We start from the raw sequence: 22337 nt of genomic DNA on the forward strand, positions 1-22337 counted from the left end.
GAAAAGCCTAGGATACAAGGAGAGAGGTCTGGATCATGTGGTCACAAGGGCTAGTGGTTTTCGAGATGAGAATAGATGTAGATTTACTTTGACATGATTTTGTCAGTGTTTGCTGAGATCCCAGTTTTAGCATCTCATTCCTAGTTAGCTTCTCTGTGTGTCTCTCCCTCTTTCTTTCTTTGTCAATAAATATACTTTATTTGGTCCAGTAAATTTCGTCACTGGGCCAGATCCACTGCTGGTGTAATGACACAAGAGTCAGCCCAGCAATGGTCTTTATCGGGGCGGGAGGAGGCACATAGGACTGCTTATATGGCAATGTCTCTGGCAAACCCAGTGTACTGTAAGGGAGATTTCAGCACTTGAGTTAAGCAGCCCTCGTGATGCTGGGGTGGTGTTTATAGAGGTTATCTATGTTTATAGAGTGCACATAATCTATGGTCAGACTTGTCATAATAATGATAAATATATTTTTGCTGCGTTCACTGACTCCAGAAATGTGTGGAAATTAATTGGTCTGATTACTTTGTCTGATTTTTTTTTTTAACTGAATACAAAAAGGTGCATCCTAATGTCATATGTATCACATGTATGAACTTCCGCTACCTCACTTCAGGCTTCTGAGTACCCGCTGCCACATGCATGTGATTCACGGTTGTTCGGCTCTGCCTAGGATCTGCTTTCCAGCTGCAGGATGTTTGTGAACAGCCCTGGAGGATGCCACCAGCCCGTTTTCTGTCAGTGGTTGTCACACACACACACTCATGCTGGCTTGCAGTGAGCTAACCTTTGGCAGCTGGTGGGCATGAGAACGACTGACTGGGTGCCGTCTGAAATGTTCAAAACACTGTGTGTGATGTCTTCATGTTTACAGTGTTGTTGCAAAGAGAAGACCTGTAGGTTGGTGGTGGGAAGGAGGTTTTCCTGTTCTCTGCAGGACACTGTCAGCTGTCTGACTGACAGCTACGTGAATACTGAGCAGAACCTGAAAATCTGGACCACCTGGGTTTGTTAGAACTGTTCTAGGTAGCCGCTTTCACTGCACAAGGTCCCTGGACTGGTTTGACAGCAGCTGTTGTGGCTGGGAGAGTGCTGCGACATGTGTAGTGTGTACAATTGAGACCATGAAAGGGCTCCTGTGGTGCTGAGCTACAGCCTGAATGGGGTTACTGGACTAGACAGATCTAATGGGCCCAAGGCAGTATGGCAAGAGACAGGACACCAGATCAGATGGGCCCAGTGGTCAGATACACTACGGCAGACCTTTAGCTGCAATGACTCATGGCACGTTCACAGCCCACCTGGAACATTGGGAGGCAGGGAATTTGTGGTGATGCAATGCAGGTGATACCCTTTGTCTGTACCACATCCTGCCCACTGAAGCACCGCTTGCCTGGGGCAGTGGAGAAGCTGGCAGGTTGAATCGATGGAGTGTTGAGTAAATGATTGTGAGCGGTTCTTATCTGATATGAGCATATATTTCCACTGGGAATGAGGAAAAGAGCTTCCCTGGTATCTTGTTATTCCAGCACATCTTTCTCTGACACCTCACACAGATCTAATGATTAACTTGAGTTGTGGTAAACCACAGGAAGCTATTTGTGCTCTGTTTGTGTGCCATGACAGAGTCCATTCCAAACCTGAGTCCTGCCAGCTGGGGCCTTGGTTTGATGGGAGAACCTTTGGTTTGAGGCGAGTAGGATTTAAAGCCATGTTTTGGGATCTGTATCATTCTGTCTCTATCCCTTGCTTTCCTGAGAGATGCGCCATTCTATTTTTCAGGCCCTCTCTCGGGAGTCTGGCAGGGCTATGTTAAGGGCAGCGATAAGGTATTTTATTGCATCTGGGAGACCAATGCGCAGTATCCACAGGGGAGAGAAACTTCACACACACAGAGGTTTTGCCTCTACAGCTGTGGAAGCCATGCTGGCAAGGCAAGGGTACTTAAATACAGCTCTTCCTGGAAAGGTGGTAATATAGTTCCTCTGGCCAGAAAAGGTTTGTCTACACTGCAGTTAAAAACCCTCACCTGGCCTCTGCCAGCTGACTCAGGCTAAGGGGCTGTAAATATGGCCTCTGCTCCCATTTGGGCTTGGCAGCTTGAACTCTGGGACCATCCTACCTTGCAGGGTCCTAGCGCCCAGGCAACCCCAAATGCCTACACTGCCATCAAACAGCCCCTTAGCCCGAGACAGCTGGGGTGGGCCATCCACAAGCTTTTACTTGCAGAGTAGACTATGGGCTTGTTTAGACAAGCTTTTAGTGCACAGCAAACTAAGGTGTAAATCTACAGCACACTAGTCTGCCATGCACTAGCGGGTCATGTGGACCCTCCTACCGTTCACTAGAAGTTCTGGCGTGCACTTTGATCTATTCCCATTTCAAACCACAGTAGATCAAAGCGCACTACAGAACTTCTAGTGTGCAGTGGCAAGGTCCACGCAACCAGCTAGTGCACTGTATATTTGATAACCCAGCTTGCTGAGCACTAACTGTGCATTTAGAAAAGCCCAGAGACTCATCAGAAAGGTTGCATGGACCAGAGTTTTAGGGACACTTCTTCTACACTCTCCTGCTAATGCTGTAATTGAATAATCCCTTTGTAGTCATGGAAATGTCTGTAAATATGGCCTCTGCTCCCTCCTCCTAGCTTCCCCTCCAAATATTACAGCTGCTGATTCAATTTCTGACAGCCTTTCAGATCGTTTGAGTAACATTTTCTCTGCTAAGCTGGGGAGGAGTCGGGGAGAAAGGGTTTTATTTTCTAATGGCTGCTTTCTCTTATCTGTCAGTGCAGCCCCCACCTCATCTGTCCCCTTCCTGGGCGCATGCACTTCTATCAGTTACAATGAAACACAATGTGGTGCTGGTTCCTTGGAACTGACGGCCACGTTCTCAAACTCTGTTGCCTAATACAGATGGGGAAAGTGAGTGCGCACATGTGATCGTGTGACTGCCTCAACAAAACATGCTGTCAAAGTGCAAAAGCAACCAATCACAAGTGCAGATAGGCAGTTACATGTGAAAAATACCTACTTGTGCACACAAATGTGTGGTTTGCACATGCACTCACTTTTGTATGCACAAGTAAATGTTTTTCACATGGTGCTGGCATGTGCAGTTTGCTGTTTTATGCCCACATCTGTATGTTTTTGAGTATTATTTGTCTGTTCAGATGGGGACAGCGTAAGGGGCTGGATGGATAGATGTTTGAAAACTTGCCTTGCAAAGTCAGCTTTGAAAATGGGGTATTTGGATGGCCTCCTGGATGGGACTCTCTTAGCACATACTAATTTTCTACTGAAGCTAAAAGGCTTGCCCTTCCAAGATGGGAACCCTAGCCTTGGGAGAGGGGTTGTACAGAAGCACGTAGTGGGTTTAAACTATCCAGGCATTACTATGGGTTTTAGCTCATGCTCTCTTCAACTAGTGAAGCCTTTAAGAATAGGCTGCATGAGTGCTGATTCTGGCTCTGAAATGCTGCACCTTTGGCAGGGTTTGGCATCCATGCCAGGCTCTTTTTGCGCTTGTCTGTTCCAAAGTAACAGAGCACCAGAGCTGCTGGTGGAAGAGCCATCCAGAAGGCTTGGCACGTCATGTAGAGCAGGTTCCTCCACAAGGGCTCATCCATTGGAGAGCTCACTTTGCATCTCATCCATTATGTAAAGGGTGCATTAAAAATAGCTGTGTAGTTCCTGCGGACGTTGGCAAACATGCTCAGGAGTCAGGACGAGGCACAGATGGTTCCTTGCAGTGACTTTGTGTGGTCTCCCTGGCTTTCCTTTTGGGAAAGAAGTGGCGGATTTAGAATCTTTTCATGAAGAACCGGAGCAAACAATCAGTTCTTGCCTTTTAAGATGATTTTGAATAAGCATCCTGCAGCAGGTGTTTGTGTGGCTTTGTGCATACTTTGACAGTCCCCCTTTGGAGAAACAGACCGCTCTGTGTGAGAGTCACCTCTCCACTTTGCACTCTGGATTTTTCCACTGGGGCTTGAGTCAGTTCAATTCTCTTCCCCATTCATGATGCTTTTCCCTGATGTTCACCAAACAAAGCGTTACTTTTGTGGGAGTTTTTTTTTTTTGCTGGTTCTGAAATCTTCTCCTGCTTTCCAGATCCTCCCCACTGGGCACATAGCTGCAAATCAGGCAGGATGGGTATGAAAGTGAGAGAATCGTAAGGAGTGCTCTTGAGACCCTAGTTCAGTAATACAGATGGAGAGGTCCAAAACACTCTGGGGTGCTGCAGGTTTGGTCTGGAGGTGCTTTGATCAACCCTGCAAGAGCACCCACTACTGGAATAGCTGGCTATGCTCCAAGTCAAAATGAGGTGCAGTGGGGCAGTTAGAAGAGAATCTTGCTCTCCCTTTGACTAGCTTTGACCATTGCTGATGGGCCCCTCGCTTTCGTGAGCATTCAGATACAATTAAACTTTTGTTTGTAACCCAAGATTGCTCTCTAGAAGCAATATGCTGGTATTCTCAGTGAGGGATGGAAGGAGACTCATTAAATCACATCCCCCAGAAAGACTGGTCCCTGTAGTGTGTTTGTGAGCGCTTTGTCCAGTCTCATTTTAAAATGGCCCAGGAGCTGATTTTCCTAGTGCTTACCCTGAGAGTCTAATCCACAGTGTAACAGACATCACAGTAGGGACAGGTCTCAGAGTAGCAGCCATGTTAGTCTGTATCTGCAAAAAGAAAAGGAGGACTTGTGGCACCTTAGAGTCTCAAAAATTTATTTGAGCATAAGCTTTCGTGAGCTACAGCTCACTTCATCGGATGCATCCAGGGAGGGAGACCAAAGTCACTGCAAGGAAAGATTATGCTCAAATAAATTTGTTAGTCTCTAAGGTGCCACAAGTTCTCCTTTTCTTTTTACAGTAGGGACATTTCTCCCGCTATCCAGTCTAAATGTCCCCTTTTCGCTTTCCTCTCATTTGTCCTAGTTATTGCCCTATATACCACACTGAGTAGCTTCTCCTCCTTCCTTGATGTTTATGTGTGATTGTTGATGTCAGTTTTACATATGGTGGGGTTCTGCATTAAAAATCAACATTATTTGGGCCTCATACACAAAATTCAGCTCTGGATCTGAATTTTCCCAAAGTTTAAGACTCATGGGACCCAAGGTTTTGGTTCTGGCCCATCTCTAAAATGAGGAACACAATGTACTTCTCAGATATGGTGACCAAGCTTTTTGCTTGGCCTTGGAAATATATCCCAGAGAGCCTCGATATCTGAGCCGTGCTGGGGACAAGGAGACAGCAGCAGAAGTGTCAAAGGAAAAGTTTGTCAAACTTTTCACAAATACCAGGGGAACGTTTGGTTTGTTCTTTATTTTTCCCCAGCTTCATCCCATACTGGCACCCTGACGCGTGAACAGCTGGACCTGGTGAGAGTTCTTCCCGTTTTTTTTCTTTTATGATTCCTGCTGGAGCCATGGCTACGTTTTTATGAATGAAGGGGGAAAAAATTTCATTGAAAAGTTCATCAACTTTCGGCTCCTACTCACTGAATGATAGATCGCTTTAATTACATTGAATTACTCAGCATCTCCACAGCACTCCCCGAAGTCATTAAAAATAGATTTTCCATTTGAACTTCACTACCCGCAATGGGTCTCCAGGCAATACACCATACTTACAGGATGCCCCATGGGCTGGCTCCTAGTCAGAGAGGTCAGCTGCTTGTGTTGGTAGTAGTCATAAAATGTGGAAACGTCTACTTTACTTATTTATTTATTTATTTATTTATTGGAGCGAGACTGTTTTATTTATTTTTAAGGTTCTTGTGGAACAGGGGTGGGGGGTGTTTAAGAGGATTTGGAAAGTCTCCATTTTTTTTTAATTTATTTTATTTTGTTACAGGTCAGACAGTCAAGGAAAGCAGTAATGAGTCTTTTATCGTTTAATTACAGGGAACGAGGTTCATAATTAGGGAAGTGAAAAATTCAGCACCAAAGCTGCTATGTCGAGTAAAGGGAGGGTAGGGCGCGCTGTTGTACTGAGACTCCCATTGGAAAAGGAGAGAAAACGCCACGTGAGCGTTGGCTTCTTAGCTATTGTCCTTAATACATCTCATTGTGGTGTGGTGCTTAATGCTTGTAGCACTTGCACACACTGATCCATCCTCATGGCACCCATGTGGGGTGGGTATTAACCCCTTTTTAATCAATGGGAGGGAAATGACTGACGGAGAAACTAAAGCCTGTGGCTAAGTCCTGCAGTCGGAGTTGGACTGTCTCCCTCGCACAGACCTCTTCATGGGCTCAGCAACCCACCTTTGCGCAAGAAGTTGGAGCATCATGTTCTGCAGCTGTAGGATCGTGTTCTAAATTTGGAAAACTGGCGGCCAATTCTAGGGGCCTTCATTTTATTGGGGTACCCAGCTTCAGACATTTGCAGGGCTCTACCTATCTCATCACATGCAGTTCTGAAAGCTTATTTCCCTCTCAGAAGCTCTGACAGAAGAACTTGGATTCCCTTGCTCCTTACAAAAGTAGGGTGGAAATACTTGCTTGTGTTTTAATTGTTTTCAAAATGTTCTCTGCCAGGCTAATTATCATTATGAAACTGAAGTGTCTGTGCGCATGAAATGTTGCATTAGGGAGAGAAGATAAGGAACACCATGTTTCAGCCATGTAGTTTGTCTGCAGGCTGAGGGAGAAACAACATGAATCGGAGTTGATTTTAAAAAACAAAAACAAAGAAACAATGAGATCAGACAGAAAAATGAAGGATTCAAATGAATGTAATTCACACTGCCATGAAAGGATAGCAACATCCTGGCAAAAACTGAAAGAAAGCAGGAACATTAGTCATAAGAAATGGACCGGCCCAGCTGGAAATAACAATGCTTTGCAAGAGATGAAGGTTTGATTTCTGGGCCTGCTCTTGCTTCCCAAACTGGCAGGGGCTGGGAGAGAATGCCTTGAAGTTCATTAGTTTGTTTTCCCTCCATCTCAGCCAGGGACCACTGAAAGACAGAAAAGAAAGACAGAAGGCGTTGTCTAAAAGATAAAAATAGATGAAGAGAAAAGGCAGGAGGGAGAGAGAGAGAGTAAATGGGAAAATCAGAAGGAATGAAAAGGAGAGAATGGAAGAAGGAAAGAGAAAAACACACATGAGAGCAAGTGACTGATGTAAGTGCCTCCTCTTTGGCGGATCACAGCGCTAGCTATTGACACTCAGTGAAAGCATCATGTTTAGAAGCATAACTGCCTGTGTCCATGGTGGTCAAATATCATTTCAACACACAGATTGTTTTCTGACAATTGGAGCAAAGGAGCTGCACTGCTGTGCCTCCCCGAGCCTCCAAGTATGCTTATTAGCACATATACTTCCACCTGTCCCCGCATGCGGACCAGTCACTCTCCGACAGAGACAGGCTGACAGGTTCGGGGGCAATGTGGGAGCTCACACAACAAGCAGCTCTTCTCCACAGCGAATGCAGAGAGGGGGGCAGGAATGCAGGCATCAAAAGAACAGCTTCTTCAGATTTTATGGCCACAGGTGGCACTAGCGAGGAATGCAAGGCGTTTCTAGCAGTAACCAGACACAGCAGAACTAATGAAGTCCAAAGCTGTTCACTTCACACAGTAGTGAAAAGGCTGATTGACTGGCACCTGTCCACAATGAGCCAATGGAAAGAACAGAAGGAGGGAAGCAGGGAAAAAACAGAGCTCCCTTATACAAGCTGCATCACGTGTACTGAGCAGTGTCACAGACCCAGAGAACTTATCACTGGGGTCAGGGGTGGGGAGAGAGAAGCTTGAGCACCTAACCACCAGCTGAAATTAATGGGAGTTGAAGCTACTCAGCACCCCGAAACTCGATCCCAGCAGCATTAGAGTCCACATAGCCCATCCCACGCCGGGCAAGTCACCCTCATCATTGTAATATCTGATCGCCTTCCAGTTGTATATTAACCACTGTGACTAACACCGGTCACATATGGTTTATTCTCTCTCATATCCTCTCCCCAAGGGCAGAATTGTGTGTGCAGGGGAGTGGTTTCTTTTGGTAGGGTTTTGTTTTTTAGATGCCCACGCTGCTCTATGTTTCTATAAGAGAAGGCAGGCCCACACTACAGCAGTGTCCCTGGCCCTGGGAGCAGAAGTGGAGAGGTTTAGGATAAGCCTTAGTTCCTGGCGGAGTTTGTTCTGCGGTCTCAGACAGGCTGTCTCCTGCACACGTGAGCTTTACCCTGACGGTGGAAAATTCCATTGTGCCTGCAGAGTGGAGTTGTCAACCATAGGCCTGACCTCAGAGAGTTATGCTCTTTTAGCAATGGTCTTTGACAGAAACAGGCTTAAATTTTTAGAAATGGAGACTAATTCTGGGTGCCTTGAGACCCCTTGGGCTGATTTTCCATAGCTACTGAGTATTTGTCCTCACGCCAACTGACTTGGATGGGGTTGTGGATATCTGTAGACCACTTTTGCGAAGCAGATGTGGATACTAATTTTGTATCCATGCAGAGCTCTAGCGATAGGGGTACATGATCGTGCCTACTGTTCATGGGAGTTCGGTGTTCTTACTCACCAAACTCAGGACATTCTACATACAGTCCATTGGAATCCTTAGTATTTGGATTTCAGATTACAAGGATAGTGGATTATGTGTGATAATTGTGAGAGCTGGGCAAATATATGATGTTGCAAAAAACATTCCTCCAATATTCTCTCAAATGTTTAAATGACTTTGCTTCATCTGTGTTCACAATCCTGTTGTGTTTTCTTTCTCTGAATGTCTCCTTGGATATTTCATCATATTTCCAGCATGAACGTTTGTTTGCAAGGAGTGATTTTAAAGCTGTGTGGTGGAGTACAAATGGGAAATTCACTCCAGAAGTGTATATGCACTCTTCCAATTAGGGAACAGAAACAATAACAGGTGACTTATTGGCTTGATCATAGTGAACCAATGCAGGCGGAAGAGTTTGCTGAGATCTCTTCTAAAGGCTACACCGTCAGTCAGACACAAGTTGTTGGGTGTAATGCAGGGATGACTGGCTGAACTTCCATAGCTTGTGTTGTGCAGGTAAGGCTTCGTGGTCCCATCTGACCTATGAACTGTTCAAAATTAGTACCTAATTTGGAAAGATTTGTCAAATAATTTTGAATAGTACATACATTTGCTGACATTGATATTTACTCACAGATGTTCCACAAGCAGGAAAAAAAGGCAAAATTCATGACAAAAAATTGTACAAAATTTGTACAATTGTTACTGTAATAATTATTGCTATCGGCATTTATTATTTCTATAGCACTGTAAGAGTACACACCACTTGAAAAATGTGAAAAGGAGCCTAATCTAAATTTATTGTAGATTCATAAGGGCAGGTCCTGTAAAACAGTATTTACCCAGAGTGGCTGGCCCCTTTAAGGGGAGTTGGAGCCCATTTTACCACTGCAAAACGAAACAAAAAAGAAAGAAAGGAAAATCTCCCCCCCCTTGCATGTTGTTCCATGACAATTGGTTTAATTAAACACCAGATGATGTCAGGAGCAGCCATGTCACTGACTGACGGGAATTCTGAGAATAAAATTAAACAGCATCAGGAGAACAAATGCTCAGAGCCCCGGTGAAGGGGGGGAGAAGGTTAGGGCTTGTCTTCAGTACAAGTCATGTCAATATAACTTACGTCGCTCAAGGGTGTGAGTAAGCCACCCCACTGAGCGACATAAGTTACACCAACATAAGCGCTGTGGACAGCGCTGTTGCTTGGAGAGCTTCTCCCACCAGCATAGCTTCTGCCACTTACGGAGGTGGGTTTGTGACGTGGACGAGAGAGCTCTCTCCCGTCGGCATAGAGCGTCTTCACCAGATGCGCTGCGTCAATGCAATTGCATCAGTACAGCTGTGCCGCTGTAGCACTTCTGGTGTAGACTAGCCCTTAGAATCATGAAGCCACCTGACTTTCCATCTTCACAGGGACTCAGAAACTCCCCAGCGTGGGGAACAGAAGACTGGTCGTAGAGGCAACTGTTCTCTCACGCACACAGGCCTATGTTCCCTTATGCTCCAGTGCTGACCAAGCACTAGACAACCTTTCACAGCAGCTCCCATGTTGCTATCAGGAGACTTGGATTTTGCAGGGACAGGTGTCCCAACCTGGAACCCTGAACAAGAGAGGGAGGCCGATTCCAATTTTGGGATAAGATTAAATTCTTAGTTTCCTGGACAGTTTCATGGCTCTGGAAGTCCCATTCTCTCTCCCTGCCCTTTCTTTAGGAGGCTGAAAAGGAGTCTATTTTAACCGCTTGGTGACAGCCAGTGCACTCTTGTTTGCCTTGAATTTTCACCAGGCTTCCTTGTGCGTCACAAGAAAATTCTATCAAATGACAACTTTTGCCTCCAAAACGTACAGAAATTCAGAATAGGCATTTTTAATCCATTAGTGGTGATGGGGACCTTATAAGTACCTGGATAACCACAATGGGTGTGGTGTCCTCTGACAGTAGGGCTGAACTTTGGAACGTTGCAGACAGAATAGGGGCGAGTGGGTATGTCTGTGTGTGTGTGTGTGTATGTATGTATGTATGTATATGAGAGGGAGAGAAAGAGAGGGATACTCATCTATTTGTGCTGGAAGTGGCCCGACTTGATGATCACTTTAGATAAGCTATTACCAGCAGGAGAGTGGGGTGGGAGGAGGTATTGTTTCATGGTCTCTGTGTATATAATGTCTTCTGCAGTTTCCACAGTATGCATCCGATGAAGTGAGCTGTAGCTCACGAAAGCTCATGCTCAAATAAATTGGTTAGTCTCTAAGGTGCCACAAGTACTCCTTTTCTTTTTGCGAATACAAACTAACACGGCTGTTACTCTGAAACCTGTATTTGTGCTATAGTAGCAGTTACTGGCCCTGTGAGATCAGGGCCCCATTGTGCTAGGAGCTGTACAGACACCTATCGAGAGAAAGCCCCTTACAGACTAGGTTGACCAGACAGACAAATGATGAGAGAGAAAACATCATTATTGCCGTTTTACAGATTGGGAACTGAGGTACAGAGAGCAAGAGACTTGGACAGACAGAGCATATGGTAGAGCCAGGAACTGAACCCAGACCTCCTGTGTCCCTGATCACACCCTCCAGTTGTTTCCTTTTCCTACACCGCTCTGCTCCATGTGTAAGTTAGTCCCTTGCATGCCCTTGGGATCCCGAATGGGTGAGTGTTGTGCACAGCTCTTACAAACGGCGTGTACCTTTCACCGCGGTTCACATCACCACTGAATTTCACCCAAAGGCCTCCATAAGTGCTGCCCTGGATAATTCCAGGCCGAAATGGCTCCATAGTGTTTTGGCGCAACATAAATTATATATATAATATAATTTTTTTAAAGCTGCTAAGTAGGGCCCAGGAAACAAGAAGAAAAGCAGCCCTATTGGTTTTATGTTTAGAGAGGAACTGGGTTCTCACTATATCAACAACACTTAGTGTGAAAGTGGCCTTTGTTCAGAGAGACACTGCTTCCTTTCAGCCCCTGACTTCCCAGCTGCTGAGAGCTAGACCGTGTTTTGACAGACAGAGCGAATGTAATGCAGACAGTTGTTTTAATTTTCAGCCAGTTGCAGAAATCACTCACAAGGAGCCAGAAACCAAAGGAAAGAGGCCGCACACTTGGCTTTAGTTATCTCTGCACAAGGGCTCTGTTTGGATGGCAGAGCGGAAGGGAGCCCATTGGTTAGTGTAACGGATACACCAGAGCACGGCGGAGAGCAATTGCCACGGGAGAGGTGAACTGGAACAGGAATCAGAAATGTTCTTCTCCCGCCTACTTGAGCATGCAGCATTTTAAACATAAAAGATCCTTTTTCTGTTCACTTTCATTTCTGCCACAGGGGCTCCTTTTCCCTTGAATTTTGCCTTTCAGTCTTTTTTTCTTCTTTTTATTACACGCCAAAATCAGAAGCCAAGAGCTGGTGTGGGGAATGTTGGTTTTTGGGGGGGCGTAGAGGGGTAGGTGTGGTGATGGAGGTGGTTTTTAGTATTTATTTCAAGTTGTGAAATGCCTCACTCTGTCACTCAGCACTGGCACAGACATTAAAAATTACAACCAAGAATACACACCCTCCATGGATATGGACTCTCTGGTCCTGATTCACCATTGTGTTACTCCAGTTATGTGCTGCTGTGACCCTAATGATGTCCGTGGAACTTGCACTGGTGTAACACTGCGGTTATGTAGTGGTGAATCTGGCCCACAGAACAGGGTTCTCCCCTGCCCTGTACCTTGTGCAAAATCAGCATAAAATGCTGCCAACTTAGATTCCGTATTGGGTAACACTGGCTGTTTGCACCGGTGTCCGCAGCTGCACAAGATGCAGAGCCGGTGAGAAACAGGCATACAGACTTTTACCACCCAAACCCATTGCTCAATACCTAAATAACTAACAGTACTTGAGGCGTCCTGCCTACTGGGGGCCGGTACTGAACTGGCTGGGCCAGTCACCTCCAAAGAGGAGATGTTTTGTTACGACACAGTATGGTCTCTTCCTGGGTGCATTTGTATGGTCTCCTGGGAAGGGAAGGTTTGGCAGGGTTATGGTAAAATATGGCTTCCTCTTGGGTGGAGAGGACAGGGTTTCATGAGGGTGTAATTCTGCTTCCCAACTCAGTCAAAACCTTATGATTTATACAAGCTGTGTGTCACTGTGGATTGCTGACCTGCTGAAGTCTGATTTGCAAGTCCCAGCTTGCAAGCAGTACCTCCAAGATTTGTTTCTGTGAGCCATATGGAAGCCAGCAGTCTACGTCCTGTCCTAGACCATCCCAGCACATGTTTACGCCTCCAAACAAGTATGCGCGTGGGGGTGGTTTTGGGACTGGCTCCTTGGACTAGAACTCTGCCTTCCGGCTGCCAAAGAGAGCATTTGCCTGTGTGTTAGCAGACAGATTTCACTAACACAAACCAGCAAGAGCCTCTGATGTGCTCACCCCAGACTGCTGTGCAATCTGTCTGCACAGGCTAAGCCCTGATCACCCCCTCCGCTAGGCCTCTTTGCCAGGCAAGATTGACTGTATGTTGCTATTTATTGTAAATGGTACATTTGTGTCTCTGCTGTTGATACAACATGATAGGTAGTAATAATTATTATTATTATTTATTAACAAAAACATGTACACATCATCTTTCATCCCAACGGATCCCACAGCACTTCATAGACTGTATATAAGATTTTTAAAAATAAATATATATAGACTACTCTCACTTTATATGAATTGGCATATTGGATTTGACCGGAGATCCGTCTAGTCCAGTATACTGTCTTAATAGTGGTTAGCACCTCCGAGAAAGGTAAAAGAACCTCACAGTAAGCAGTGATGGGATAACCTCCCCCTAGGTAATGTCTCCTTCTAGCCCTGTTCGATAGAGATTAGGATGCAGGAGGGTTTATGTCCCTTCCCAAACTCTTGTTAGTTTGATTTTGAGACTGGATGTTCCGGTGATCCAGATAAATGTCCAGTCCTTTTGCTGAATCCTGTTAAGTCCTTGCCCTCAGTGCTGTCTTGTGGCAATGAGTCCGGTGCTGAAACACACGACCTTCAATAGCGAGAGCTATTGAACACTATGCAGGAGCCAATACCATGGCTTTAGGACAGGAAGTGGAGAGAAATACATCATCCCATTGAAGCTGCAGGGAGGGGATTCAAAGAGGCAAAGCATAATTGGAATCTGGCGATGACACTAGGGTTAAAGCCCTCGTCTTGTAAGCAGTACCTCGGGGGGGAGTTAACAGGGCCTTGTAACATCTCACCAGTGTAAATGTACCTTTTCTGTTCGTGAAGGTTACTGTGTGAGGTTATTTCCTGATGGCCAGATTCCTGGTGATTTTGTAAGTCCCTGCTGACAGAGGCATCCCCTCTTCATTTTCTTTTCTCTCCTGCTCCCCTGCCCCTGTGAGACAGGCAGCCCCATTGTTTGGTCTTGAGAAACTTTTACTCCCTTATCTGAAGAAGTCTTGTCAGTGATCCTGAGAAATGGAATTGTGACTGCACAGGGTTACAGCCACTTATTTTAATATGGCTTGTCCTGCTATGTATTGTGAGTACTTTACTTCACTGAGGATCCGAGAGTAACCGTCTGCTCTTGCCCTGAGATTCTCATGGAATCCAGATGTGCTCATAGGAAGCTCTCCCAGGCTGAAATTCACCCGTGTCGACGGCCATGTCGAGGGCCAGCAGGAGACCTATGAAACACCGACGTCTAGGATTTATCTATCCCCTTCTATCAGACCACTGGCCCTTCAGGGCCAGTATGGACCCATACCTGATCCTGCTAAAGGAGATGAAGACCCTTATAATACATCTCACCAATTTTCAGTGCTCTATAACCTGGAGTAATTTCTTCCTGATCCCTGTAGCTACCAGCCTAGGGATGGAAGCTTGAAATTTGATCAGTTTTATCTTAACCATGCATCACTGAAAACGTTATTACTGGGCCCAAAATTCAATTACAGTATTTGAAGGACGAAAGCAAAGCAAAACCAAAATGGCAGTATTTGCTCTTCAAACGTGCACTGCCATTCCATATCCTCTTGGGGAATTTTATTTCCTCCTAACCTTCCTGCTAAGAACTTTTTCCGCAGCCTGTTTGAAACACAGGATACACCTACACTGCAGCTGGGGTGCGTGCTTCCAACTGCAAGTGGACAGACACATGCTAGGTCTGCTCAAGCTAGCGTGCTAAAAATAGCAGTATAGCCTCTGCAGCAGGGTCTGCACCTCGGGCTAGTTGTTGAGTACGTACCCGTACGTTTCTGTAGGAAGAAAATGGAGAGTCGTTTTCTCGAACACATTAGAACAGGGTACTGGGTTCTGTTCTCAGCTCTGCCACTGACTTGCTGTGCGGCCTACTCAGCACCTCTGTGCTTTGGTTTTCTTGTCTGTAAAACGGGTATAATATTTCATAGTATTGATTTACCCCACAAGGATTTTTTTAGTCTTCAGTTAAAGTTTGTGAATCGCTTTGCAATCAGAGAAAAGTCTCTATAAAAGGGCTAGTTGCTGCTGTTTTGTTTGTTTTTTGTGAAGACAAGGGGAGTGAAAATGCAATAAACCTGTTTATTTACTTCCTTTCCAGGTGTCCAGGGTTCCTGTTGAATCCTGTGAGCAATACACAACCTGTGGGGAATGTCTGAGCTCAGGGGACCCTCACTGTGGCTGGTGCACTCTTCATCACATGTAAGTCCATCATCAGCTATTTGATTTGAGCTAATGGGTAGTATTGCAAGAGAAGCCTTAAAAACCTGAACTCTTCTTGTATGTGGATATTAAAAAAAAACCAAACATGAATACAGTACCAGCCTTTTACAATCCCTCTGTTCCTACAGGGGAATTCCCTGCACTACAGGGTGAATGCTATTGAATATCACTGAAGTCCTGTTAAAAAAGAAAATATACTCCCTAGATTTAGGAGATGGGGAATAAATCCAGCATGTGAAGTGAATATCAAAGAGCATGAAACCACGTGAACTGAAATTGACGGGAATGGAAGCCCACTAGTTTCACACAGCCTTGTTATTTACCTAAATCCCGAATGGTTCCGAATTGGAGGGAGTTTTTAATAATGGGGTGGATTATATGACCTTACTGACATCAGGAAGGTTGCAAGTGTGCACCTGAGCAGAGGATTTGGCTCTTTACAGGTGGTGAGGGGAGACTATTTAACTACTACTTTGGAATGTCAGAAAACGGAGTGCTTCAGGCAGTGAGTCAAACCCAGCAAAGCAAGGAAACTGTGGGTTAGGCTGGGGCTCTGTGCTAGGTTTGAGACCAGCAGCTCTAACTCATGTCAGTGGAGACAAAGGAATTAAAGATTTTTCCAGGAAGCTTCAGGAAACGGGGTCTCTGAATTCAGGCGGTGTTTCTGCACTTTGTCTGCGGCAATAGGGTTCACTTGCTAAAGCGGAAGGGGGACAAACCTGGAGCACACTGGTAGAAAGGAATCGAAAGCCCTTTGGCTCTGTGCCAGCCACCAAAGCATTCCCATTAAATGAGTGGAAATTGGGGCGGAGGCAGAGGGACAGAGTTCAGGGACCCACACAATAGCACTTGGCCACATGCCGAAGCAGCAGGTGTTAGGAGGGCGCCAGAAGGAGTGCTGTAAAGGCTTCTACACAAAATCTGGGCTGGATTAGAGACCTGTATGCACGGGGGTCTATCTGCACTCCCACAGCTTGGGGAACCGTGTGTTGAATTACAGTCGCCGCATTCTGGGAAACTTTCAGAGAATAACCAGTAGTCACAGGACATGATGCTCTGCTGCCTTGCTGCTACCTACCAGGGCCGGCTCTAGGGTTTTTGCTGCCCCACTTTTTTTCGTGCCCGGCCCCGGCCCTTCCCCAAATCTCTGGCCCTGCCTCCTCCCCCGGGCATGCTCGCTCACCTCCGCTCCGCCTGCTCCCCTGAATGCTCTGCTTCTCCCCCGTCCCTCTCAGGCGAGGGAGAGGTAGCGCGTTCAGGGGAGCAGGCGGAGCGGAGGGGAGCGAGGGTGGCGGGGGGAGCGCAGGAAGTAACGGGGGGTGTAGAGGAACCGCTCCCCGCCCCAGCTCACCTCCACTCCACCACTGCTGCCTCCCCCGCGCGCGCCGCCGCTCGGCTTCTCCCCCCTCCCTCCCAGGCTGGCCACGCAAAACAGCTGTTTGGTGCACGGCCAGCCTGGGAGGGAGGGGGGAGAAGCGGAGCGGCGGCGGCACGCTCAGAGGAGCAGGCGGAGCGGAGGCGAGCTGGGGCAGCGGGGGCACGTTTCTAGGGGCAGGATGGCCGGCGCCAGAATGCCACCCCTAGAAATGTGCCACCCCAAGCACCTGCTTGTTTTGCTGGTGCCTAGAGCTGGCCCTGCTACCTACCTAACTAGCTTGTCTATTTCCTCCTCCTTCATTGCTTCTCCCTTTAAGACCAGACTACCCAACCCCTCATTGACTCTGTCCATTGATGGCGATATCACAGGACCTACAAATCTTTGAAATCGGTCTCGGTCCTATGGAATGGCTATAGCGTTCTGGGTGCTCCACAGTTACCAGACAGGACCAGGAAGTGTTGCGGGGGACCTTAATAAACAGGCGGACTTCCCAGTCAGGTTGTTCTCCATCTAGTTGCTGCTTAAGCTATGGCTCTTTTTGTTTATACCCTCCCACTACAAGTCTCACTTTGTCTGGTGATTAGAGCTGGAAGGTGAAAGGATCACTATGCCCTTTGCTAATACTAATTAATTAAGTCTCACAACTCCCCTGGAAGGGGAAGGTGAGGATGGTTATCCTCATTTTGCAGAGAAGAAAACTAGGGCATGAAGAGATTAAGAGACTTTGTTTCTGACGCCCTGTGGCTGTCATGACTGTGTCGATTGTAAGCATTTTGGGACTGTCTCTCAGTGCATGTACAGTACCTCGCACAATGGGACCTTGATCTCAGTTTGAGCCTCCAGGTGCTACTGAATACAAATGATGACGATGCTGACTTGCTCAAGGTCACACAAAGCGTCAGTAGTGGGACAGGCAAAACCCAGGAGTTCGTGCTCCCAGTCCCCTCCTTTAACCGTTAAAGACTTTCCCTTGCCCCACATAGGGACTGATAACTTGTCGGAAGAGAAGTCGGGCCAGGGGCGTGGAGTGTTGCGCATACAGAGCTCAGATAAAAGGGGAGCACAGCAGAAAGGTTGGGGGAGCCAGACCATGTAATGAGGTAGAGGGCTAAATCTGGCCAACAGCCTGCAGTACACAGGCCACTACAGCACCTTCTTTCCTGCTGCTATTTTTCTGCCCTTCCTTGGAGTTTCTCTGCCTTCCCGCTGCCTTTGCAGAGTAATGATCATTTTTTAGCCCCTGTCTGAAGCTGTAAATAATTTAGTTTATCTTGCTGTTACTGAAGCCGCTGTCATATTTGTTTGGAAGCCCCCAATGCTGGCGTGTTTGTATTTCATTTGTCATCTCTCGCCTCTAATTTTTACATTTCACTCCTGCCAGATGGGCCAGCTGCTTCTGTGATTGGTGGGGAGGTCTCAGGTCAGGATGTGCTGTTCATGCTGCATTCACAGAGGGCTGACAAAAAGAGACACAAAAGAGAGGGTTTAGGGGGCTGAGGAAATTGAAACTGAAAGGCAGAGTGTGGGAGGGCGGAGGGGGCAAAGCCCTTGTGACAGTAAAGTGACCATCAGGAATCCCTGAGCCAGTTCAGATACAGTAAGACCCAACCGAGAGCCTTAGCCCAGGATTCAAACCAAACTGCTTTTCCCACCTTTTTTCTGTTTTGAGTCTGCTTCTGCACTTCTGGGTCCTGGATGGTGAGAGAAATATCAAAACAACTGCGGACATTCTTTGTCATAACGCTGTATTTCTGGTCCAGCCAGAAGCAGGGAAGGTGAGCTGGGGAGCCTGTGAAACAGTTTATCCATGTGGGATTTAGGGACAGTTTTGCAGACTCGGGATGCTCGGATCAGCATCTGAACTTGTGGATGCTTAGCCAGAAATTTCTGAGTGACTACCAAGGCAACTAAAGCTTTTGGATCTTGAAATCATAACAGTGGTCATGAACTGGTGTGCGAGTCAGACAGACAGACAGACACACCGCTGACCTCTGCTGGATGGAATCAGGACTGTGTGTCATAGGCTCTGTACTGCCCCTTTTAGAGCAGGAGGATCTCAGTTGTATCCACTGGTGCCATAAAACTCTAAGTGACCAGGAGGATCTGAGTTCTATCCCTGCTGCTATCTTCAAATTCTGAGTGACTACAGCGTAGTGTTATTATTATTATTTATTTAATATTTCTCTTCCAGTTGTGCCTAGAGGTCCCAGTCAGGGACTGGGGCCCCTTTGTAATTGGCACTGTGTACGCATAAATTTATAATCTAAGTGTAATGATGCCCCTAGTTAAATCATCTGTGGGGATTAAACTCACGAACTCTGAATCTCAAAGCAGGAGCTGCTTGTGTTTGGGCTAAAGGGCCAGATCTATTAGGCTACACACAGCAGCAGAACAACAAATCTCTATAGTCCATCTAGTTATTAGAGAAGGACAAAGAGCAACCCTGTGTTAGGTGAGGTGCCTTTACATACATTCACCTCAACAAGCCTGTGAGACAGAGGAACAAAAATCAAAGCCAAAACGGTGAAATGAGCTGAACTAACAGCTTCTGCATACACTTAATCCCTAGCAGAGGTGTCGGGAGGCAGGTTGGGGTAGGGATGGAAGAAGCAAGGGGTAGACATGGAACTTAATATTGGAATAGACGAGACTGTGGTCTGGGCCAATATACAGTGGAGGCGTACTGGGGATTAGCTGAGTCTGATTTCACACTGTAGTTCATAAGCAAGTATTTCAATGCAGGTTTTCCCCTTTACCTATTGTTCAGTACAGTGTCAGGGTACATCTGTGCAGCCCACAGCAACAGTCTCAGAGCCCAGGTTGTCAGACTCAGGCTCACAGGACTCATGCTGCAGTGCCAAAAACAGCTGGGTAGATATTGTGGCTCAGGCTACCCCCCTCTCTTAGACTTCAGAGTCTGAGCTCCAACCCAAGCCCGAACATCTGTGCAGCTATGAGGAGCGCCACAGCATGAGCTCGAGTCTGTAGACCAGGTCTCTAAGACTTGCCACTGCAGACTGCCCCTTGCTGGGTAGGCCCTGCAGGGCTGAACAGGAAGACAACCTCTGGCCTGAAGACCTTTTAGGCTGCCCATTAATTGTGGTGGTAATTTTTCTATGGACAGATTTTCAGCACCGTGGCACAGGCCACTAACATTTGATCTAAGGGAGTAAATCCATTAGCTGGTAGCAGTAGCAGGGTAGGGGACTTCCCACTGGAGAAGGACACAGCACACACTATGTTGCACCTTGATTTAAGAAGCCTTCCAGGAGTCCGGGACATAGCATGAGATTCCAAAAATCTTTACAAGAAATGGCCAAGAGAAAGGTATGTTTCCTTTTCCTGGATTCCTTGGTTCACCGCCATCCAAAAGAATGAGCAACCTGCCTCATGTACAGTATTCCCAAGATCCAGCTTGGGGTGTGATCTCCATTCATTCTCTTTTACTTCATAATCAAGACAGAGAGGTTAATTTTTACTACTCCTCCTCCAGCAGTTCTGCTCTTTGGGAGGTAGGCAGAGGCCTCAAGGAGATTGAGTATCCTTGGTCCACTGGAATTTGCAGCCTGCAAGGCTCACTCTATATGCTGCTCTCTGCAAGTATGTTATTGTCTACAGACCTATTTATCTCTGCTAGGTCTGTTGCCATAAATAGTAGGATAAAAAAGAGCCTTTCCAGTGAGTCAGTGAGATAAAGGCTCCAGTCAAGAGCTCACTTTAAAGCTATCTTCCAGATTCACTTAAACCTCAATAATTCTTTTCTTTAGCAGCATTCATATTTAGATCCATTATTCAGGGGTGACAGGTTTGTAGAAATTTCGGTGGTGCCCAGAACCTGCCCCCGCCCAAACTCCGCCCCCCAAACTCCGCCCCCCACCTACCCAAGGCTCTGGGAGGGAGTTTGGGTTGGGGAGGAGGTCTGGAGTGCAGGGTGCAGGCTCTCGGAGGGGGTTTGGGGGTGGGAGGGGGTGCAGAGGTGAGGGCAGTGGGGTGAGGGCTGTGGCTGCAGATGAGCAGTTTGGGGTGTGGGTGGGGCTCAGGGCGAGAGTAGGGGTGTGGGGGTGAGGGGTTTGGGGTGTGGGGTGTGGGAGGGGCTCAGGATGAGAGTAGGAGTGTGGGGGTTGAGGGCTCTGTCTGGGGCTGGGGGGTTTGGGGTGTTAGAGGCTCAGAGCTGGGGCAGAGGGTTGGAGTGCAAGGGAATGAGGGCTCTCACTGGGACTGGGGATAAGGTGTTTGGGGTGCTGGAGGGGCTCGGGCAGAGGGTTAGGGTGTGGGGGGATGAGGGCTCTGGCTGGGGCTGGAGATGAGGGGTTTGTGGTGTTGGAGGGGGCTCAGGGCTGGGACAGAGGGTTGGGGTGTGGGGGGATGAGGGGTTTGTGGTGTTGGAGGGGGCTCAGGGCTAAGGCAGGGTGTTGGGGTGCAGGGGGGTGAGGGCTCTGGCTGGGACTGGGGTTCAGGTGTTTGGGGTGTTGGAGAGGCTCAGGGCTAGGGTTGAGGGTGCGGTGGGGGGGTGAAAGCTGTGGATGGGGGTGTGGGCTCTGGGGTGGGGCAGGGCTGGAGATGAGTTTGGGGTGCAGACAGGCTGCTCCGGGACAGGGGCCAGAGAGGAAGACTCCCCCCAGCCCTTTCCCTGCCGGCAGCAGCGAGCTCTGGGGGAGGAGCCCCCCTTTCCCGCCCCCCCCCCAGCAGCACACTCACCCCCACCACTGTCACTGCATGTGCTCCTAGGGCCCCTCTCAGGTCCAGGAATCTCCCTCGCCTCCCCCGTGGTGGGTGCTGGAGGGAGCTGCGTGCGCCTCCTCCCCTGCTGTTGCCCCTGCCTGTAGCCTCACTGGGGGCGAGGGATGGGGCTGCCCATTGCCCAGCGTGGGGCAGGAGCGGTGACTGCGGGCGGGGGCGCGCCCTGTGCTGGTGGAGGGTCCCGCCGGAAAAGGGAAGGGTCTGAGGTAGAAGGGCAGGCTCAGTCAGTCTGCCCTGGCAGTCGAGATGGGGGCACTCGGACTCTGCGGCAGCAGTTGCTGCAGGGAGGCAGCATGGAGCTGCTCGGAAGAGGCTGCCAGGGATGCTCTGCTCCAGGGCCCTGAGAGGCAGCAAGAGGGGGCACTCGTAGGAGGCAGCAAGAGGGGGGCACTCGTAGGAGGCGCGGGGGAGGCGGTAGGTGGGCCAGGGGGACACCCAGCCCCAAGTATTGGTGGAGCTGGGCCCCTGGGCTCTGAATATTGCTGGTGCCAAGGCACCACTTGGAGATATAACTTGCCGCCTATGCCGTTATTATATTCAAAAAAAGGGAAAGGGGGGAGGGTGAGGAGGACAGCTACATCAATTGCCCGGTATGGAAAGGGAAAGTGGTCACCTCTTAGTGCTTTTCTTATTCAGAAGCAAACAGCCTTTCAGTAATGAAGATGGCTCCCTTTTTTTGTTTGAGTCTCAATTTTGCAAGGCTCTTGTCACCTCATTTAGGAGAGGTTTGGCACGGGGAGATTAAGACTCTTTGTGGAGCAGTCAGTGTGTCTGCTAATGTAGATGTTTACCTAAAATTGCATCCAGCCCTGCCACAAGGAAAACAAAAGAGCAAAACCTGATTTTGTGTTGAGTATTCGTTCCACTGACCAGTCCTACGTGGGAGAATAGCACTTTACTGCGTAAAGTAACAAATACATTCAAATAGGTGCGGGGGTCTCAGGCGACTGGTAATGGCATTTGGAGGTTAACAGTAAGTGAAAGTTGATATCATTTGATGACTGTTC

General features: G+C 47.7%; 1 protein-coding gene across 4 annotated transcripts in view; it reads left to right on the forward strand.

Annotated features, from left to right (window-relative positions):
- Positions 1 to 22337, forward strand: part of PLXNA2 (plexin A2) — a 318604-nt gene that overhangs the window by 188217 nt on the left and 108050 nt on the right. For all 4 annotated transcript variants that reach the window (XM_075122021.1, XM_075122022.1, XM_048826414.2 and 1 more), the window contains exon 5: positions 15091 to 15191. In XM_075122021.1, coding sequence (XP_074978122.1) covers positions 15091 to 15191 — 101 coding nt within the window. The remainder of the gene's footprint in view (positions 1 to 15090; positions 15192 to 22337) is intronic.

This window comes from Caretta caretta, chromosome 21 (genome assembly GCF_965140235.1).
Source record: "Caretta caretta isolate rCarCar2 chromosome 21, rCarCar1.hap1, whole genome shotgun sequence".
NCBI lineage: Eukaryota > Metazoa > Chordata > Testudines > Cheloniidae > Caretta > Caretta caretta.